The sequence below is a fragment of the Cnephaeus nilssonii genome (assembly GCF_951640355.1).
Source record: "Cnephaeus nilssonii genome assembly, chromosome: 14".
In the NCBI taxonomy this organism is placed as follows: Eukaryota; Metazoa; Chordata; class Mammalia; order Chiroptera; family Vespertilionidae; genus Cnephaeus; species Cnephaeus nilssonii.
In genome coordinates, this window is record NC_137085.1 from 8,780,817 (window position 1) to 8,803,684 (window position 22,868).

At 42.2% G+C, this 22,868-nt stretch overlaps 1 protein-coding gene across 14 annotated transcripts in view; it reads left to right on the top strand.

Annotated features, from left to right (window-relative positions):
- DENND1A (DENN domain containing 1A) overlaps nucleotides 1-22,868 on the top strand; it is a 470,320-nt gene that overhangs the window by 272,539 nt on the left and 174,913 nt on the right. For all 14 annotated transcript variants that reach the window (XM_079791022.1, XM_079791014.1, XM_079791024.1 and 11 more), the window contains one exon: nucleotides 9,490-9,535. In XM_079791022.1, coding sequence (XP_079647148.1) covers nucleotides 9,490-9,535 — 46 coding nt within the window. The remainder of the gene's footprint in view (nucleotides 1-9,489; nucleotides 9,536-22,868) is intronic.

Genomic DNA, 22,868 nt, shown 5'->3' on the forward strand with positions numbered 1-22,868 from the left:
ACAAAAGCTGCAGCAATGGAGGGCTTTTGTGATGTGTCCCTGCCTCTCTGAGTTTGGGCACAAGGGAGGATACACCAAGCACAAGCACAGGGCTAGGCTCAGAGTCATCTCTCAACTGGATTTGTTTTCCCCTTAAACAGTAACAGACTGAGAGGCTAAGAAGGAAATTGGATGCTGTGCATCTTGGCATGTGGCATGTCTTAGTCCTGGAACACAAAGAGAAAATCTTTTTTTCTTATCACCAGTTGCATTTTCAACTTTTACATTTTTGGGGGGTTTTTGTTACTTTCTCTTTATTTTTCCATATATCTCTTTCTCTTTTCTCTTCTTGTTTCTTTTGTACCTCATTCATTCCTGCATTTCTACAAGGGTCTCGTGGGCTGCTGGTGGCCGACATTCTGAGGCTTCCCTTTTGCAGCTGGCTCTAGCTGTTATGGTTCTCATTGAACTCTCTGGGGCAATTGAGGGCCCCTTCTCCTGACCTTTCCTCTGTGATTAACTTCTCCTGCTCCAGTGGTCTTAGCCATGGAGCCCTTCCTGATGTTTTGCAAGTCTGTCTCCTTCTGGGTAGACCAAGGAGGCACAGAAGGGAGGGCTGTTCCAGGCTTTGGTGTTGACCTTACAGGTTTTCTTCCAGGCGTTATCTTTGTAACTCAAGTGTTCATTCGGTTGAGTTCAGTGGCTGGTGCTCTAAAGGCCTCTCTCCCAACCCCCAGAGTTATTACTCCACAAAGCCATAGGGCCACACTCAGAGGGCATTGTCCTCGCTCTCCCCCTTCACCCATCAGCTCCAGTGATATACACATGGCTCACATTAGCAAACCATCTCCAGTACCCAACTCCACACACACCCAGCTCCTCCACTGTGGTGAGACCTGTGGTTCGGCTGCCAAAATTGCAGGTGAAAACTAGGCAGTCTCTGCCTCCTCTCCTAATCTAGACTTGCTCCTTTCCTCTCAGGGATCCTCATCCTCTGCTATGGCTCATAAATCAGGGAGGGCCAGTTGGAAAACAGGCGAAAAGTTGAATACCTTTTCCCCGAAGAAACCTTGATGAACTCATGGCATTTGCACCCCTTCTACTTTCCAAGCTGTGTTTTCTGCCTCTCACCAGCTGTGACCTTTGTCAGGTCATTTAACCTCTTTGAGCCATAGGTTCCTCTGTGAATTACGGAGATCAGGTTTGCAAGATTGCTGCGAGGATGAAATGAGGTGATCACAGCACCTGTAAATGTCCCCGCAGCAGGGTCACACATACAGTAACGTGCTTGTTTAACGTCTGCTGTTACCCGTAAAACAGGCAGGAACCAGAACGCTCTTTCTCTTCTCTATCCTCAGACCACGTGGTGCCTGACACATAGTAATGTTTGTTGGCTGCTGACCAGCATATAGAAAACAACACATAACAAATGCATCATAAGATGTTAATTTTCTCTTTCCCCTCCCATTGTTTTTAAAAGTTCAAGCGCCTGAGTGACTGTTTTCCTCTCTGGACACCATGAATCACGTTATGATACTAGTTCCCTCTTTGGCTTGGCAGCTGGAGTGCTCAGAGACAGATCTGTGGGCACCCAGCAGGTGTGCAGAACCTAACCTCACCCCAGCTTGCATTTTTTTCCCTTTGCCCCTATTTCTTTCCCTACTTTCATTGCTGTATTGAACATATTTATATAAACTACCTTAAGTCCTGTCTGGGACAAAAAAAGAGTTATCAATTAATTCATTAAAGCTAGTAAGGCAAGTGTAGTTTTCTCCTGGCTATGAAGTGTCCACTTGCTATTTGATTTTTCAGCTATAAATATCAAATAACCATTTTTTTATTTTTCTAAATATATTTTTATGATTTCAAAGAGGAAGGGAGAGGAAGAGAGAGAGAGAGAGAGAGAGAGAGAGAGAGAGAGAGAGAGAGAGAGAGAGAGAGAGAAACATCAATGATGAGAGAAAACCATTGACCAGAATCAAACCGTGAGCTCCTGGTTCATAGGTTGACACTCAACCACTGAGCCACACCGGCCAGGCCCATTTTTTTTCGTAAGTGTGACATAGTGGTTAAAAGAAGTTTAGCAAGAATAGCGTAAGAGGCTTTGAAATAGAAGGATTTGGGCTGGAATCACCATCAACTGTGTCCATGCACAAGTTTCTAAGAATCCCTTTTTTAATCTGTGAAATGGAGGGTGCAGGTTGGATAATTTGAGGATGAAATGAGATGAGTTAGCTCAAGCCCCAGCACAGCCCTTGGTGTTTGGTGAGCGCTCAGTACGTACGTAGCAGCCCCACTGTCCTTATTCTTCGTGCTCTGCACATGGAAACAGGAACCCGTCCACTTCTCCTGCGACTGACAGTCTAAAATAATCACACAAATCAGATGTAACTTATGCCAAGTGGGCAGCCCAGATGAAAGCCTATAAAAAGTGGGGCGTTAGCAACCATTGAGCACTCCGAGCCTGGGGTTTGAGGGGGCAGTAGGACTTAAGGGATGAAGGGGACTGAGGCCTACAAAGAACCCAAGGCAGGTTTAGAACAAGACGTTCCTTGGTGAGGGGGGTTTTCGGACAGAGTGTAGAGGGGCTGGGGCTGGCACAGCTGCTGGCAGGCCTTCAGGGAACAGGTTCGAGGAAGCCTTCCCACCTCCTTTCACTCCTCCTTCCCAGCCTGGCAATGGCTGGTCTGGGAAATAATAAGCTTTATCTTAGGAAAACAGACTTGGGTTCTAGTCTCAGTTTTGTCGTTTATTAGCTGTGTGACGTGAATGAGTGTTTAGCTTCCCAGCCTTCATTGCTTTTTCTATACGTTGGTGGTAGTAATAGTATCCCCTCACACTGTTGCCTTTAGGATCCACTGAGAAAATGCCGTTAGCCTAGTGCTGGCAAAGGCGCAGTAAACAGTGGCTGCTCTCCCTGGCTCCCTGTGCAACAATGGCCGTTATATTAGCCTGTAGACCTTCTCTCTGGTCACTTTCAGTGAGACCAAAGCTGTGGTTATTTGTGTTCTCCAACATGATGTGTTGTATGCTCTTTATTCTTGTTCTTTCTCCCTTTCTTTTGTCCTTGAACCTCTCTAACAATGCCAGGCCTCGTTATTTCAGAACAGAATTTAAAATGCTTGGACAAGCTGTGTTTACACTTCTGTTTCTTTTCAAAAAAAAAAAAAAAAAAAGCAAGAAAAGAAACTCTCAAACAGTAAGACCTGTTTCAGAGTGTTCCTTTCCTTGAAAAATGGTGAACTGAGGAAAGCCTTGTGGGATCCACTTTGCCCATCAGGGTATTTGGTTAAGAAGGTGGTGTGCCTCAGAAATAAGGTGGGTACTAGGATGTGTAAATTGTAATGCTAACTATGCATTTACATGGGGGAAAAGGAAAGAAAAACAGTGGATCTTCCAAATCCCTGGGCAGCTCTAACCTAGTTGCTTCCTGAAGTAGAAGAGGTGTTGCTCACCTGGGGGTCTGGGCCCTCCTACCTCCACCCAGACTTATTAATGGCCCTGCAGTCCCCTCCCCTCCTTGTCTCAGGAAGCTGTATTTTATGTATTTGAGCAGCCAGTATTCTTTTTAAAAAAATTTTTAAATTTCACCTGACTCTTTTCCAATTAGTTGTTGCTCACCTCAAGGGAATATAATTAAGAGCACTCAAGTTATCTGGAGGAAAGGAATTAAACAAATTGTGAAAGTGCCGTAATAATGTACGGGGACTGCAGCGCCATTAATAAGTCTGCAGCATCCATATTCATGCCTGGTCATTGCTAGGAATGAGCTCATGCTGTAGGACTTACCTGGAAGAGAAATGGTGTATATTCCACGCCTAGAGTTCGTAAGATTGAGTGAATATCTCCCTTAGTAAGTCAGCACTGCCTTCTTTCCTTTGGCTGAAGTACTGAGTGTGTGCTGCAGGGCACCTTGAACACAGCATGTGCTTTCAGTCCAACAGCCCTGAGTTTGAATATGGTTCTACTATTTGCTAGCTGTGTGATGTTGGGCAAGTTACTTTACCTTTCTGAGTCTGTTTCCCATTCTGAAAATGTGGGAAATAGTGCTCTCTTGAAGACTTGCCTTGAGAATTATGGATAAGGAATGCATTGAAGCAGCTGGGTTATAGTAGCTCAATAAATATTAGGTCCTTTTCCCATTAAGAGGATTCAAACTGAACATACATTTCAGGTAAAGGTCATCATATTGTCACTGGTTGACACCAGCAATGGAACCCCTTTCCTTTGTAGGAGAGAAGGGAAAAAGAATGGCTTTTACTCTTCCAGGATGTAACTGATGAAGTCAGTGGAATAATTCCCAGAGAGCAAAGGCCTAGTACAGATACACCGTAATCTGCTATTCAGAGGTATATAGTGGTATCCCACAATCGCTGTTAGCCACAGAGTAGTTGTGACACAATTGTCATGGCCTGCCTATGCATGGACCTGGTCATACTGTTAATATTATCACCACTTTAATGATGTGTGTTATTGGTTCTGTATATGTTGTGTCTAATTGTCGTTTAAAATGTCTGCAAAATTGCACTCAGATTCTGCATTGAAATGTAAAGTCGCTGTGAATGTTGAAAGATCCCAGAGCAGAGAATACAGCGTTTTTTTGCTATTAGTGAAACAGATATTTGCATTCATATTTTCTTGAAAAGCAACAAACAAGTTCTTTCTGGGGCCTAATAAAGGAAGATAGTTTTTAGTAAATGAAGTTTTATTATGTTTTGTTACCGAGATACCCTTAGGAAAACGTGGACATTGATGGCTCTAAATCAGAAAATGATTCAATTGAGTCGTACTCTGACCGTGAAGAGTTTTTTTAGGAATAGCTTAATTCATTTTGCTCTATTTTCCTTTTAATGTATACTGAAGAGTGATAAGTACTTTTTAAAATTTGTCATCCTACATGATAAGAAAGTAATAAATCAGTTTACTTGGTAGTTTTTGCCTTCTTGGTAGTACATAAAATCAAGAATAAATGCCTGGCCAGAGTGGCTCAGTTCGTTGGCCATTGTCCCATGCACTGAGAGGTTGCCAGTTCCATTCCCCGTCAGGGCACAAACCTGGGTTGTGGGTTTGATTCCCCAATCAGGGAGCACATAGAAGGCAACCAATTAATGTTTCTCTCTCATCAATGCTTCTATCCTCTCCCTTCCCCTTCCTTCCTCTAAGCATGTCCTCAGGTGAGGATTTTTTTTTTTAAAGAGTAAATGTTGCCCTCTGAAGAAAGTGATTAGCAACCCTACTGAACTCAGTAAGTAGACAGGTGACAGGGGAGTGTGCTGGGAGTGAGAAACCCATGTGTAGAGAGGATGCAGGTCTAGCACCCCACATTCATCATCGAGTCTCAACCATCCTCACCAAGTTTTGCCATTTATCCATCAGAACCAGGCAGGAACAGAAAACCATTCTTTTGGCAATAAGAGAATGGGTCCAGAGGTGCCAGCCATGCCAAAGGCTAAGAGAGAACCCATTTGGACATAATGACAGTCACCTACTGAGCCTACCATGTGCTGCTCCTATGGTAGGCACTTTATTGATTATCTCTAATCCCTGCAACAGTCCTGAAGATTTCCACTGGGGCAGGTACTGCTGTTTTAGAAAACACACTACCAAAATATAACAAAAGATGTAACAAACAGTCCTGCCCTTTGACTTAGTAATTCCATGTTTGGGGATTTGTGCACATGAAGTTGTTTGTTTTCATTGAATATAACTTATAATGAAAAGATGGAAGGGACTTAATTGTATAATTGTAAGAATAGGGTTCAATAAATTATGTACATCTATACTTCGTGGAATATTACACAGTTTTAAAAATAATCACAAGGATTGTATAAAATATGGGAAATGTTAAGGTAGCCAAGGAGAAAGCAATAAAATATATGCACTCTATAATTTCAAAGATATAAAAATGTTTGTTAACATGGGCCAATATTGGAGGAGAATAATACAAAAATAAAAGTAGTTGTGTTAAGATGACATGATAATGGGTGAGTGACTTTTTTCTCCCAAGAAAAACTTCTCTCTGCAATAAAAAGCCATAGAAAACAGGTTTCAAAGAAAACGAGTCAGTAGCAGCAATGACTATTGAGGTATATTGAGAATAGAAATTGTTTCAGAACACACCTAGAATTACCCAGTTACATATTTACTACTTTGAGATGTTGAGATTCTGGGTCTCTTTCTTTCTTTCTTTCCTTCTTTTCTTTTCTTTTCTTTTCTTTTCTTTTCTTTTCTTTTCTTTTCTTTTCTTTTCTTTTCTTTTCTTTTCTTTTCTTTCTTTCTTTCTTTCTTTCTTTTTTTCTTTCTTTCTTTCTTTCTTTCTTTCTTCCTTTCTTTTCCCTTCTTCCCACTTGGAATTTGTAATTAGTATGTATATCTGCAGAGCAAAAATGCAGTAGATTCAGGGAAGTGTTTGAGGCTTTGTGAGCAAATGACGACAATGTAAAAGGTATTTGTCTAAATTTGCATTCGTATAAAACATGGAGCTGCTGTGATTTCAGAATAAATGTGTTTTAAATATTTTCTAAATACAGAACTGTTGCAGCCCTAACAATACTTGGCTAAGAAACTACATTTCTATGATAGGCCATTGTTACTCCTTGGGAAATAATTGGGCTTTAAAAAAGGCCCACTTACCAATACTGAGGAATGCGTCCACTTTGTCCCTTCTTGCATCTGTAGTCCTTTCTGTAAGACTCCTCTTCCTCTCTTTTGGGATATCATTGTTTTTTATTGCAGGACAAAAGGGCATGGCATTAAAACCGACATATTTAAAATTCTAGAAAATATTTCTTTTTCAGATAAGAGCCTGTGTTTGTGTTGAATTATACAGAGTCTTTTGCTGTACGTATTTATTTTCACCGCTTTCTCACAATTGTTGGAATGTTTTTTTCTGTGCATTAATTCATTGATTGGAATTCCAGTTTAGAAATGCTAATTAAAACTCAGGGTCATTGGTCAATTGCATTATCAAATGTAGGAGCTAGAAAAGTTGATAAGATTTGATTAAACGTTATGGATTTTTTTTTCTCCCTTCTGTGTGTTAGGCTCTGCTCTGGACACATTAACAAGTGGCCATTTTTCTGGAATTCTGCACTCTTCCTGCTTCCTTTCATTATATTAGGCAAGGTTCCACTAGATGAGACATTTGTAGTCCTAAGACTTCCTGCCAGGGTTCAGACTTTGTATTTTTGACATTGAAGCTGTCGTTTTCCTGAAGCTACTTAATTAGAAACACATTCATTTCAGTGTACACTGGAAAAAAACTTGGACAGCAGAGCCAGGCACACTGGGAAGTTTGAGCATTTGTGTGGCTGGCAGCTAAACTAATGGTTTACAGTTTAAGGGGGGAAATATCGCAGGGCATTTCCTTGCCCCTGGAAGCGAAGAGAAGCTGAATGTGCACAGCAGATACCTATTTTTAAAAGAGAGAAGAGGAAGAAAGAAAAAAGACAACCCCACTTTCACTGCAGTTGTGTGTATAATTCTTTCTTCAGCTATTGTCAAATACAAAAGTCTTCTAGGAGAATAGTTCCCAAACTAGGCTGCTAATATTCAAGTCTGTTTTACAGGCTCCCAATATATATTACTGCTGAGATCATAGTAAGGAGGACATTTTATATTCTGGGGAACGATTTTTGCTTGAAGAATTTGATTTGTCAAATGGTAATGAGGGAATTGTGCCCTTTCTTATTTTTAAATGTTTGAGCAATTTTAAAATGCACAACTGATGTTTTAGAACCTTCATTGCCTATCCATTGCTTCAGGATAAAAGCCTGAACTCCTTAGTATTAAATTGGAAGCAAACCTCTCCTTTCTCATTTCTTACCACTCCTTGTTTCCCCAACCCTGTCTCCAAGAAAGCCAGCCTGCAGGTCCGCTCCCACTCTCCCAGCTGCCCCAGAGGAAAGGTACCTGGTCACCTCAGTCTGAGCCAGATATCTTATCTCTAGGCTCATAAAATACCCTTTGCACCTTTCACAGGATGTATCACATATATATGAATCACACTGGAGAGACATATAGAAAAATTGCCAGTCGCTCCTTCCCTCCCTACTCCTTGACCTCCGTCCCCTACCCCCAAGAAAAAGGTCGTGTAGGAGGTGGGCCTGGGGATTTTAGGTTTGGTATTACAAAGTCTGTATGGCACAGAGGAAGAGACTTTGAAGTCAAATTCTAGGTTTTCCATTTACTTTGTTTTGTGGCATTAGATAAGTGATTTAAACTCTCTGGACCTGTCTCCTCATTTGTAAAATGGAGATAATACCTACCTTGTATGGTTATTGTTGGACTAGAGGCCCAGTGCATGATTTAATCATGCACCTGGTGCACCAGCGGGCTGGCTGTCCTCCGGTGCCCCAGGCCTTCCGAAAGCCTCCAGCGCTGCGGAGGCTTTCGAAAGGCCTTGCGCCGGAGCAGACAGCCGGCCAGGTCCCCCGCTTTGGCCTTTGATCGCGGGGGAGCTGTCCAGCTGTCCGCCGGTGCCCCAGGCCTTCCGAAAGCCTCCGGCAGCCATGGTACAGACGCTGAGCTCGCGGCGCCGCGAGCTCAGCGTCCTGCTGGCCCAATCAGCTACCCTGGCCACCCTGAGTCCCGCCCCCTGTGCCTCCTGCTGGCCCAATCGTGGGCGTAGAGGAGTGATGGTAATTTACATATTACCATTTTATTATGTAGGATTAGGAAGATAAATTTGAGCTTCCTTATATAATGCTCAGAACATTTGTCATTGGTAAATAACATCATAAATGGTAATGGCGGGGGAGGGGGGGCGCGGGGAGTAAGGGGAGAGGGGGTACACAGAATCCTGAAACCAAAGAAAGTCAATCCATGATGCCAGGCTTTCAAACTTTTGGAGTTGGGTTCTGGTCTCCTGCTCAGTCTCCAACTTAGGGCCCATTGCCCTGTGAATGAAGTCATTGGAAGGGGCTTTGTGAATTGTGGTGTCATCCAATGGCCTGTGTGCAGTTGTGGAGGAGGTGCTTACTGGTTGCTCTCTATGTGCTTTTTCAAATCAGAGTGGACAGTTAGGTCACATCTCTTGATGGCAGAAGGAAATAGCAAATAAAAAATCATTCTATATTCAACCTTGTTAACTGCTTTTCCTATTATAATTGTGGCAATAATGGTTCCCATTTGTACCAGGAACTGTACTAATCACTCGATGTATATTTTCTCTCATTCTGATAGCAACCTCTACCAGTTTGCTTCTAAGATCCCATTTTAAGGATGAGGCAACTGAGACCAAGCAGTTGCCTAGCTGCTATTTAGGGACTAACGCCAGAGTCGGTTCTTCCTGCCACCCGTGCGGCTTCCAGTGCTGCCTGCATTTTGAAATTCTTCTGAAGTTTCTAGGCTTGGGAACAAAATGTCACATTAGGATTTTTGTTGTGAAAGGAAATGTAACTGTGCATACGTTTATTAAAACAGTTTTTCTCCAAATAGTGAACCATCTGTAATTTTCTGTCGGAAGCAACAGACATTAAAGCAGCTGTGTGTCTCTGTTTCTCTTCGCAGTGCTCCCATGCCCTACCTCATAGGAATCCATTTAAGTTTAATGGAGGTAAGTTGGCGCCTTTCCTCCCTACATCTCCCTACTTGGCCGTTTTGTTTTGAAAAGACACAGTGTGTGGATTCACAGCTCTCCACGTGGGAGCGTGTGGAAGCAGCGCTTGGTGCACAGGGCCCTCTCGGGCACGGAGCTGAGTGGTCCATTCAGACCCTTTCCCTGGGCTCCTGTCCCCAGTGTTTGTCCTCTCTGCATGGTGACTGTCAGTTTTCATGGGTGAGGGAGCGAAATTCCAAGAGGCAGGAGGAAGAAGGTCCTCAAGAGTTTGAACAAGGGAAGGGAAATGATTTGCCTTTCAAAATGATGTTTATTCTAAACTACTACAACAATGTTATATTTTTTATTGTAGAAAATGTGGTGTAAAAATATATAGAAGTATAAAGAGGAAACTAAAAATTATCCACAATTCCATTATTCTGAATTCAACCAGTTAGCATTTTACTGCTCTTCCTCCTGGTCTTTATTTTATGAATATATATTTTGTATAAATATACTTAATTGGTATGTGTTTTATATATAATTTTGTTATTATATGTCACTTAATATTATGGCATGGGGATTTCAACATGTTTTTATTTATTCTCAATAAGAATAATTTTCAGTTTGCTACCTGTCATTCCTCTGTTTGGATATATCACAACTTAACCATTTTTCTGTTACTCTAGGACATTTAGGTTGTTTATACTTTTTCACTAATATAAGTAGCATTTCAGTGAACATCTTTATGCATAAGGTTTTATCTGCATTTTGACTTAGTTTCTTAGCATAGAACCCGTAATGTAGAAATGCTTGGTCAAAGCTATGACTGATGACAGATTGCTTTCTGCATGGCTGTACCAATTAGATAGCAGTTCTTTTAAAGGACTTATCTGGGCTTTTGTGAGTGCCATTGATTTGTAGATATGAACCCCAAGCTTTTCCCTCCTCGGGAGAGAGCTTAAATTTGTACTAGAGCAAAATGGGGTGGGAGGTGGGGGGCTTGCCTATTTTGCACAGGAGATAAGCTCTCAGCGGGAAAATCTAAAGCCATATCCGTCTGTGATGATGCTTTGCATGTCTTAAAGGAAGTGCTACTTCTCTTCTTCTGTTCCCTTCATTTCACGTCGACGAGGACCACCTGCTTCTTCGCTAACTGTTGCACACTGTGCTATTGTGCTTACGAAAATGAAACAAGTTGGTTATCGAAAAACCTGTTTGTTTGACATTGAGAATCTTGATCAAAATAGACCACAGAAATCTGCTCAAATTTCTAATTTGACAGGACGGCCATGTGGCTCCTACATTCTGTTAACAGTTCCTCCTTGTCATCACCCAGCCCTGAGCACATACAGTACACAGTTTATGGACTATCTTGGGTGGTGTATTTAGATCAGATTGAAGAGTTTTTTGGGGTGTTTTACCTTTGTCAAATTTGGGGGTGTATTTAAAGCTCCTGTGTGAAAATTTTAAATTGAACACCTTCTAATAGGCCGTTGATGCCAATTGTTATAGAGTTTGAAACACTAATCTAAATACATTTGGTCTATTGGAGTGCACAGCTCCTTTCTGCCTCTCCTCCTGCCCACCAGACTGTGCTAGCAAGGCTGTATCAGATTCCTTTCATTCCCGTTAACATCAGCATTGTCCACGTTTCTAGTTTCTGCCTGCTTTTCTTCTATACATGCCCTCTAGTCATCTTGTCTAGGGCTTTCTGTTTCAGCGATCAAGGTAATGTCAATCACTCTCAGCTGTGATTCTAACTAGCATGGCTCTCTCTGAACACAGGTCCAAGCGTTTCAGGTGCCAATTGAACTTCACCTAGGTTTGCTACACATGTCTCAAACTCAGTGTTACACACACACACACACACACACACACACACACACACACACACCAAACTACATCACTCCCCTGCCGGTGTTCCCAGTCCCTGTGAATGGTACCAATGCCTGCAAAGTCACCACAGTGGGACACACTGAGCATGGCTGAGTGCTCCTCTTCCTTGTTCTTTCTAAATAGGTACCAACTCTCTGACATGTCTCTCACCGTGTTCCTTCCTTACTGCCTTCATTGACTTTTTATTTGCTTTCCTTGGATTCTTGCAAAGCCTTATTCATTCATCTGCTTAGCAAAATGAAAGCCTCTTAGGTTCCAGACATTTTTCTCGGTCCTGGAGGTATGAAGGAAAATGTAAAATCCAGGTCATAGTCCCGGCATTTAGTGGGTTGACTTCTACTGGCTCACTCTACCTTTAGTGGCCCTCCTTCCAGTCTTGCTCTGCACCGCCCCTGAGTCTGCTCAGTCTCTTTGCTGCTGCCAACCCTGCTGTCCTCTCAGTGTCCCTTGTTAGCCAGTGTGCTCACTGATCCTAGCCATCCCGCATTCCCATACCTCTGCATGGCTAAGCCCTGCCCTTCTCCAGCTCTTTCAAGAAATCCTCCCATTTTGTCATCATCTTTCACTTACTGTCCCTCTTGCTCTGGGTGGTAGCTGTTTGCTTCCCCATTCTCTTCACCATCCCTTGGAGCATGAGTTGGGAACAAGGACTTTGTTTATCGTGGTATCCTCAGCACCCGTCAGGGCACCAAGCAGGTGCTTTCAGAAAAGAAGGATGAGTGAGTACCTGGGAAGCTGAATTCGGAGCACATTTAGAGCTCCCCAACAGGCATCAAAGTTTTGGAGAACCCAGCAAAGATGGACAGAGAACATTATTTTACTTTAATATGATTGTAAGTAACTTAAAACAAGGCCTTTTGTTAGTAAAACATGAGATGCAAAATATGAATAATTTTTTAAACTAGCACTTGGGATGGAGTTTTGCACCTAGGTGAGTGGGTGTGAGTCGACTCTGCTCAGCCTTTGAGAGGCTTTAAGTGAGAAGATTCAGGAAGCACTGGCCAAGATAAATCTTAGTCCTGTCAGTTAGCTAGAGTAGGGAAGAATTTGCCTTGCTAAACTCCTGCATGGTCAGCTCTAAAAAAAAAAGAAAGAAAGAAAGAAAAGAAAAGAAAAATAGTAGTAGCCCACACTTGAAGCCAGCTAAGATACTTTCTGAACAAAGTAGCATTTCCTGGGTGTGCTGGGCAACCATGAACTTCCAATCTTGGAATTTAGTCTTCTCATCGCCTCCTGTGGATTTAACTCAGACTTGGGGCGCTCTAGTCGTGCTTTTTGGTTGGGTTTATGTGGTTCTACTATACCCTTCAAATGAGAGGGCTGCTTCCCGGGAGATTTCTCCCAGGAACTATGGGCTGTAATACTGGGGGAGGAGCTCGTACCTCGGGCCACAGGAGACCTGTCTAAGAAAGGAGCTTGGGTCGGCCCATCTCCTCCCACATTCTAGTTTTCTTACTGGCAATTCAGCAAGAGGCTTATTTTTGACTGCCTTGTTATTTTTTTCTTGAAAGCTATAGGCACCTTATTATGCCTTTGCATATGTGCCAGAATTTTTTAAACTTCAAATGAATGTGGCAGATGTTCATAAAAGTTTAGAAAAAGCTACCATAGGAAGACTTTTTAACCATTTTTATGACACTCAAATTTGTTTCACAAAAAGAAATATAAGTTATAACCTACTGATCTCATTTGAAAAAAGGTTATTTTGGGGAAAGACCTAATTCTAGTCTTTATGCTCTTACAGGATGCCCTTTGCTGTTAAATGGTAACCTCGTCATCTTAAAGAGTCTGCCTTCCTTCTAAAGTGGCACGTATATAGCTCATCATCATTCTTATCCCTCCTTCTGCCTTTTTATATCGTTCTCTCATTTAAGCAAACATTAATTGGAGTCTAGTGGTAAGTTAGCAGGATAGCCAAGGATATTGGCATAGACCTACTTTCTTCTTGGAGAGAATGATCATGTTAGCTGGCAGCTAGGAAATACCAAAATGTGGCCTGATTACACAGTGACTGTTTCCTTTTATTCTCTCGACCTCAGTTTAGTTTAGGAATGTTTCTGTAGCCCCTCTTCTGTGCCATGTCTGGTAGCAAGTGCTTCTCCTCTTTGATAAATGAAGACCTTCCTTTCTACGCCTCACAAACAATGCTTGGTGACAGGCCTCAGAGTGACATCAGGGTATTTTATATCATTCCTGGTGACACAAGGGTCAAGAAGGAGGAGGGAGAGGTGGTAGCAATGACACAGTTCCAGACAGAGGCTCAGGTTTGTCTTAATGAAACTCCACCTAGACACAAGGGGCAGTGAGGGGAGCCGGTCAGCAGGAGGGTTCGGGATTCTGGCTCCCCTACCTACTGCTTGTGTGACCTTAAGCAAGGTAATTGACCTCTGAGCTTTTTTTCTCACCTGTAAAACGAGGGCAATGGCTATACCTCCCCTATAGGATTGTTGGAGGATCCGGTGAGATAATGGTTATTGGGTGCCTAGCACAGTACCTGGCACCTAAAGAATTCAACAAAGGCCAACAATCATTGCAGTTTTTATTTTGTCAATGGCCTGAAAGCCACTTACATTATTAAGTTGATGGCTTTAATAATTGTGTTTCAGGGACTTTTAGGTTCCAGGGATCATTGTCATCATTCTCATTTCCTAGGGAAAGAGATTTCAAACAAAATTGTTTTGTGCCTGCCCTGTTTCCTCCATGTTTGCAGGGCTGGAGGCATTGAACCAGGGATGGGTGTGGCACGTTTGTAGAACTTGATAAATTTACTAACAGTCCCCTGCTTGACCACCCCCTGCTGTAAACAAGGCATGGTACTTTGTCTCTCTGTATCCGTTTCTTCCTCTGTAATAGCAGTCAGTACCCACCTTTTAGGATTGTGACGCGGATTACGTAAATGAGCCCTGTATATGTCCAACATAGCCCAGTGTCTGACCCGCAGTAGGTGTGCAGTAAGCATCCCTTCCACAGTCATGTTTTGAGAGCCTTCTGTGTGCCAGCCATGGCCTCATTCTAGGAGTCTATATACAATAGTGGATGTGACATAATCCCACCTTCAGAGAGGTGTGTCTAGAGCAGGTGTAAACAAGTAGAAAGAACTGCAGTGAATGTGGGATGCCACAGGCTCTGGTAGGACAGACACTGAACCTGGCCTTGAGGGCTGTGCCTCTCAGAGGAAGGGAATGCCTAAACTGAAATCTAACATAAATAAGAATTCAGCCATGGGAACAGGTAGCGGCATCTACAAAGACTTAAAGTGTTGCCCATGGAGTTTTCCAGGAAGTAAGAGTAGTTCAGTGTCTGATAGGAACATAAGTATGAAGGGAGAGAGGAGAGCTGAGGCAGGCAGGCAAGGGCCAGCCATCCAGGGCCTTGTAAGCCGTGTTAAAGAGTCTGAACTTTATAGGGCAATGGAGAGCCATTGAAGAGTGTAAATAGGGGAGGGACATGGTCAGGCCTTCTCCTTCTGGGCCATTAGAAACCCAGTCCTTCCATATAAAATGCTTGGAAACTGCTTAACCATGTTAATAAAGTAAGTTGATATTTGTAAAGATCAAGGTAATTCTTAAGTAAATTACACACCATGACCACATACATAAAATTCAGATGTGTTAGCATCCCAAACCCAAGCTTCCGAATGGTTCCCTTGCTACTAAGTCGTGGCAGAAGTGTTTGTAGTGATGGCTTTCTTCGAGGTTTTAAGCACCACTTTTACTAGATTCTGACTTTCCCTCTCTGTTTCCAAGTACTTTTTATGAATTAGATATTTTTTCTACAGCCCAGTTTGAGGATATAAATTTAGGCTATATACTAAGTGATAGTTCCAGGCAGTAGGAACAGGGGGAGTGAGACCCAGGTACCATGTGTGCAGGCTTACTACCTCTCACCCCCGCCCCCGCCCCCGCCCCAGTGCATTTTCAGGAGGCCTGTTACGGGTGCACGCAGACACAGGATAAGCTCACAGCAGTCCTCTCCCCTTCTCACCATTTGTATCTGGGAAGGCTTAGCTGGGGCTCTTGGAGCTGATTTTGCAGATGCGCCAACTGCTTACAACAGCACCGAACCACCATCCAGGCACAGCATCCAGGTGCCGAGTCAAAGTTCCTCTTGGTTTCTGGGATCCATATCTCCCCAATCACCCAAAGAGAAAATCTTTAATCCTTTGTTTGATCCTTTGTTTGTTTGGGGGATATTTATTTTTAAACAGTTTCATAGTGAGTGAAGAAGAGTGTTTCCTGCTTGCCATTGTACCATTTTCCTTGCCGGACTCCACAGGCAGATAGTGGTAAGATGCTGTGATTGGTGCAAAACACTGAGCTGTAATTATATTTCCTTATCAGTGGTGACTGGCTTATGTGTCCTCACAAGAATTAAAAAATTCAGTTATTTGCTAGTGCTAATTAATCATATTCCTGCTTTATATGATTAATTTGCATGAAAAATTCCACCTGGTAGTTTCAGTCATAGGTTCATGGAGAGAGCTTCAACAAGAAGGGAGAGGGCTGGGAGGGAACTGACGTGTGAGTCCTTGCTCAATCAGACACTGTATCAGGTACTTGACCTGTTTCAATAGTGAGCATTTCTCAGAATCTCTTAGGAGCTAGCCATATTTGCAAATGGGGGACGCCAAGGATCAGAGATGCAATATAAGTTGCATCCAGGCCCTCAGCCCCCTGAGCGTCTGCTCTGTGCACCCTCCCGTCAGGCTGTGTGGATTATGCCAGGCCTGCCCCAGTCCTGGGCGGAGAGGCCCCTCCTTTGCCTGAGCTTTTCCTTCTCGGGGTGGCCTTGGTGTCATGTACTGAGAGCTGAGGTGAGGAAAGGGAGCACTCGAGTCTGGCAGCCTCCTGTTTCTCTGGAGAAAAGCTCTGCGCACACTTGTGACTAGGGCTGGGTTACTTAGCCTCGCCATGGCTCCATTCTTTCATCGGAAAAATTAAGATTATGTTATCCATCACAAAGAGTTGTGAGAATTAACTGACATAGTGGATGTGAAGAGCTTTTTAAAGATGCCATACAAAACGTTATTCTTCCCAATTGGTAATCTATATATATATAAAAGCCTAAGTGACCGTTAAGACCGGTCAACTGGTCGCTATGATGTGCACTGACCACCAGGGGGCAGACGCTCAATGCAGGAGCTGCCCCCTGTTGGTCAGTGTGCTCCCACAGCCAGCCAACCTCCTGCGGTCCCTCTCCCCAGCCAGCCAGTCCCGATCGGTCCCGATGGGGACGGCCTCAATCAGCCCCGATCGCTAGCCAGGCCCAGGGACCCCACCCGTGCACAAATTCACGTACCATGCCTCTAGTATAAAAATAAGAGGCAAAGTTTAGATCTGTGGAACGGTGACGTTTGCTTAATTATATAAAGAAAAAAGTAATTGGACAGTAAGTGGTTTGGTTTTGCTTGAGTTTCTTAGCATGTTATTTGTTATCCTGGAAATCATCATATGTGAGTCTGTCTCATCCAGAGCATTTGGAACAAAAGCGGAGCAGCTCTGTTCACCTGAGGGCCGGGAGGTGGTCCTGCATCTCACCTGATAGGTTTCCCCTGGGAGCTCCCTCCTCTGTGTATCTGCATTTCAAATGAGCGTGATCTTAAATGTCACTTACCTTATTGTTGGAATTAGTTAATATAAGACAATTTAAAGCACTAGTAACTTATGTAATCAAAGGAATAAGTACTTCTGGCTGATTTCAGTATCTCTTACAGTCAGTACATTTTCAGGCTAATTTGTTGTGACTGAAATGTTCTCTTGTGAGATGAGATGAGATGAGCCTCTGTTATATTTCAGAAAAACTGAGTAACGTGCGAGGGAGAATCCCAGTAGAAAAAATGTGAAACCATCATTGATGCTTTTGTTTTCCAGTTATCCTATCATTACTTAGACAGTCATTATATGTAAGTTCTATTTAGCAGTGTTAAAACTGACTTCAAAGAAAATGTAAAGTTTATCATTTGTTACAAGGAGAAGCTTGAATTAATCAAATTCCAGTCAGATTAAGATACAGAGTAGTGTGTCTTCATGACACTATGTAGCAGAATGGAAGAACTCTGGGCTCTATGTTATGTGGACCCGGATTCAAATTCTAGCCCCACCACTACCAGGTGATTTTAAACATAACTCTGTTTAAACAGGAGATCAGTTTAGCAGGGAGATAAACGTATGGTGACTGTCACACAGGATGACCACTTTGTATAAAATTACTATTATGTTATCCTCCTAAGAGATGCCTGTTGGAAATACTGCACTTGAGCCATATGATTTCTAATTGTCACACCTTTGAGGGAGATGCCGATTTTGCAGAAGGAATGTTAAGGTGCCTCTCTGAGCCTCAGACTCCTCGCTTATACTAGTAAATGGGTAGGTTTCCCACTTTGTAAGAGTTTTTAGTAAGGAGTAAATGAGCAAATTTGTCAGGTACCAAAAAAATGGACGTTATTATAGCAGTCCCCCTTATCCACAGGGACACATTCTAAGACCCCCACTGGATGCCTGAAACCACAGATAGTCCTGAACCCTATACAGGATTTGGCAAAAGTAGGTTTACAGTTGTATGTAAAACACAGTTTATGCTTGTATTATTATTAATTATTGTATTATTTTCCATATGAACAACTAAACTTTTACCCCACCCATATATACTGTTTTTTCATATAAACATACCTATCATAAAGTTCAATTTATAAATTAAGCATAGTAAAAGATTAATAATAAACAATATAAAATAGAATAATTATAACAATATACTGTAATAAAAAGTATGTGAATGTAATATCTCTCTCTCAAAATATCTCAAATTTTCCATTTAATATTCTTGGTCCATGGTTGACTGCAAGTAACTAAAACCATGGAAAGCAAAACCACAGGTAAAGGGGGACTACTGTATATGTGTATCAATAGAATATGCATGTAGAATGGATCATTTTTCTTTAAAACAAGCTAAAAGACATCTGCTTAAGATTGGCTCTGCAGGGGGTGAAGGTAGGTGGAAGTGTGCAAAGCAGGGATAAGGGGGGGTGGCGTGGAAGGAGACTTTGCTTTGGGCGGTGGGTGCACAATGCAGTGTGCAGATATTTTGTTGAGTTGTACACTTGAAACCTGTATGGGTTTGTGAACCAATGTCACCCCCAATAAAATAAATAAATAAAATTCGTATCCCGCCCCCCCCCCCAAAAAAAAAAAAAAAAAAGATTGGCTCTGCCTTCTTTTTCAGCCTCTTTTTGTATTTTTTAATGAGTGGCTTTCCTAACTTGACATTAGCTTAAAGGCACTTTTAACTGAGCACAGCCACATAGGACTGGTGACTTCTTTTCATAAACTCCTTGCAAGTGATTAGGGGCGGGGCCGTTGGGGGAGCTAAGAGACCAACAGCGTGATGATTGAAGAGCGGTACCCTTGGCCTAGTCAAATCCCACTTGGAATCTGGGCACATGTGGTTTTGTTTAACACCATGCTCAGTAGACTCATGGTATGGGTTTGTGACCATCAGGCATTTGTTGTTGATATGTGAGGTCACCACAGTGGGGGTGTTTGTCAACCAAATTAAACTTCCTCTTAATGACCTAAAATAATTGATTCAGAAGGCCTTTAAATGAGCCACGGCAATGTGTAGGCAAGCTGAAACCCAGCATTTTCTGCACAAATTATTGATGTTATTGTTTAGGATTTTTTTGTTTGTTTTCAGTTTGGGGGCAGGCAATGAGCCTGAGTTTGAATCCCAGCTCCACCATTTGTCTGTGTGCAACTTGGGCAAGTTACTGAGCTTCTGTGCATGTGTGCCTTTGTGTCCCCATCTGCAGAATGGGAACAACTGCCTTAAAGTGATGACAATTCAAAACAGTACAACTAAAGTTCCATGCACATTAGTAGTCCCTCGCTCAATAGTAGGTATTATTATTAAGAAAGTATTTCCAATAGGTATCTCTGAAGAAACTAGTTTAATAGTTTTATACAAAGTGGTCAAACTCTATGTAGTAACCATACCTTTTTTTCCCTGCTAAACTAATCTCTTCATAAACTGCTCTCTATACTGAACTTGAACATCCATAGAGAAACATGTGGCTGAAATTGAACTCTATAAGCCTCCCCTTACATATTGTTTGATTCTCACCTAATCTCAAAGTGAATTTAAAGTTGAATATTTAAGATATATGCCATTTTAGACTACCAAAGAAGTGGGGGGTTTTCTTTGCCAATTGAATTCAGACATTAATGACCAGGCAAAGAGTGGGGCCACCATGTTATGTTTGTTTAGAATCAAAGGCATTGGCTCAGGGCTTTTCCTAGGTATGGTGAACAGTGACACTAAAGTTTTCTTTTGTGGTTGGAAGTTATCAACATTCCACAGGTTTATGTGTCCTGCCTAAAATTCTTTCCTCCATAAATCCAAATATCTGGAAAAACTAAAAGCTTAGGACTGGGGTGCCTAGACTCCTGGACACATCTTTAACCAAATAGAATATGTTAAACCTTGGCATCAATTGCTTTGAAAGATCCAGCAATAATAAATGTATATCCTGCCTCTTCAGCATTTTATTGCAGCTATTTTATACTGGCCGAATGGGTTAAATTGTGAAGCTTGATAAGTACATATGCACATTACCCATCCTTCGCTTTAGAAGAAAAAAAAAGGGAAGAAAAAGATAGCTATGATTTTGGAAGTCATCCCAATTTTTAAAAATAAGAGAATTTGGACATTTTGGCATATGGGCTTTTTTAAATGAAATTTCATGGAACTGAAAACAGTCAATTTTAGGTTTCCAAAAATTGTTTTGATTTTCATTGGTATAAATTTGCTCCACATGGTTTTAGGGAAGTTCTGAGAGATGCATTTGAGACTTTGGGGTTGATTTTTTTTTGTTTGAGATTTATTTTTTAAAAGGTGATTTTTTTTTTTTCTAACTCAAAGTATAAATTGGAGGAGACAGAGTTCCATTTCTAGGACAGTTTTTGGTAATGACATTGTTAAGCATTGCAAACAAGTGGACTTGGGCTGAATTACTGAACATCATTTCAGCACCATTTGGACACTGCAGTGCAGATTGCTCTCCCCCCATCTCTAGGGTAGAGTTTTGAGGCCAAGGGATTTGGGCCATTCCATTAGCAGCAGCTGCTGGTGATAAGCAGCATGAGAGTCACCTGTGTAGGGTCAGGCTTATTGAACATCAAGGTTCAGCAGTGTCGGAAGAAAGGGAAGATGCCCAGGAGGGGGCTCCAGGCCACCTGCTGTGTGAGGATCAAAGAGTTGAAAGGTCAGAGGGCGCAGCTCCCTTAATCATATCTGTCTGTGCAATAGCTACTTCAGATTGTAAATCTTAGTGATTTCATTAAGTCCTCCTGGCTGCTACTGGGGCACTGAAATAATAAAATTTTATATCTGTAGCCTTTCCTGCCTCTGGCATCCAGGCCAATACATTCCCTGCAAAATGGGGTGTCTTCATGAAAACCTTTCCTGGAATGGCAGAGCTGTCCTAATGATGCTGCAGACTGGGAAGTGGGGTTCACAGGACTTCATCCTCTGGAATAGTTTGTTTAAGAAGAAAAAAAAAATCACTCAGACCATTTAGTAGCCTTTGGGACTAGGTGGCACCTCTCTTCTGAAAAGCAGGTCACCAAATATGACCTATTACTAAATGCTTCAGCTTATGCGCAGGAGGAGCGTTGTGCTTTCCCAGTGCTGCTGCTTACGAAATAGGCCTGTTCTAAAGGCTCCGGGGGCCTTTCTTCTGGGCAGCCCCAAGCAACTGGACAGACATTACTTCCCACTCCGCAGACCTTTCGTGGGTTTTTAGAGACACGTCTCCTAAATATGATTTTCCAAATATTGTTTCTAGATCTTAAAGTTGTTATGGACCTTCAGGGCTCCTTGGCTCTTGGGCAAGACAAATCACAGTAATGGCTACCCCTTTACTGCCCATATGTTTAGGACCCCCTGTAGTTTGTTTGAAAAGTTAAGAGATTTTCACAGTGAAGGTGCCATTTCTGAAATTTAAAGTGTTCCTTTTCACCGGGAGATAAGTTCACTCTGATTAAGTCCGTAATTCTCACTAAGCCATGTTTATGGGGGCAATAAACAATGTTTCAGTGTGCTTGTTAAATTGGGTTTCCAACCTCTCTACTCTTTAAAAATTGACATTTCAAATAAAAGGCAGGTGGAGATGGGAGTCCAGGTTTTCTGTGCTTAGTGATGAATGAATGATGGCAAGTGGCAGTTATGTGGGAGGAATGAGGCCCTGTTTTATTAGAAGGTGACCCCAAACCATTTTGGGACTAGGAAATCAACATCTCTTTATACCCCCAGTGAAACTCTTAAATTCAAGTTTCATCGTTTCAAATTTGGATGGATACTATTTTTGAAATACTGCCAGCTGTATTATATTCATTATTTAATTTTCACAACAAGTCTGTGCTCTAGTAGTGGTGACCCTATTGTACAGGTGATGAAATCTGGACACAGAGAAGTTAAGTAACTTGTCCAAAGTCACACAGCTAACAATTAGCAGGACTAGAATTCAAACCCAATTATTTTGTTGTGTGAAATGTTTTAATGTGTACAAAAGAAAAATTAGACACTGGCCCGCTTTTAGGATCTGTTTGCTATTACGTATCTAGGCTATGATAAGGCTACCCATGGAAGTTACAGGAGAAATATGTGACCTGGTTGGTGTCCTCAGTATTTGCTAAGCCAGAAAGTAGAGGGGGCTACACAGTGGGGACAAGGGGACCAGGCTTTGGGACCTGGCAGTCCCAAGCTCAAATCCCAGCTCTGTTATTACTCCAGGGCCTGGGGAAGGAGCTTCAGTTTTCTCTTCTGTAAAATGGTAATAATAATAATACCTATTCCATGATGTTGCTTTGAGGATCAGATGAAATAATATATTTTAAGACATAGTATTTAAAACTCTGCAGTATTTTATAGATGACAGTGGTAAGCATTCTTGTAGTATATGTGAATGTAGTAAGGTTAAAACAGTTTTTTAAGGGGAAAAGTGACAGGTACACATGAAACCATTAGAAACGTCACTAAACAAGTTTTTTTTAATATATTTTTATTGATTTCAGAGAGGAAAGCAGAGGGAGAGAGAGAAACATCAATGATGAGAGAGAATCATCAATCAGCTGCTTCCTGCATGCCCCCCCACTGGGGATCGAGCTTACAACCCGGGCACATGCTCCTGACCGGAATCAAACCCGGGACCCTTCAGTCCGCAGGCCTACACTCTATCCACTGAGCCAAACCAGCTAGGGCAACAAGTTTTAATTGAGGATCCAAGTATATGTTGCCCCCTGTGCCTGGCTTAGGAGTAGAGAGAGGAAGTAGTCAGGAGGCTTTATGGAAGAGCAGGGTCTTGCGAGATAGAGATAATCATGGTGCTCTATGCCTGGGCCTTCACAGTTTACCAAGCTCTCTGCCATCTCATCTTTTGTCTGTGCTTTGCAGCCGTGGT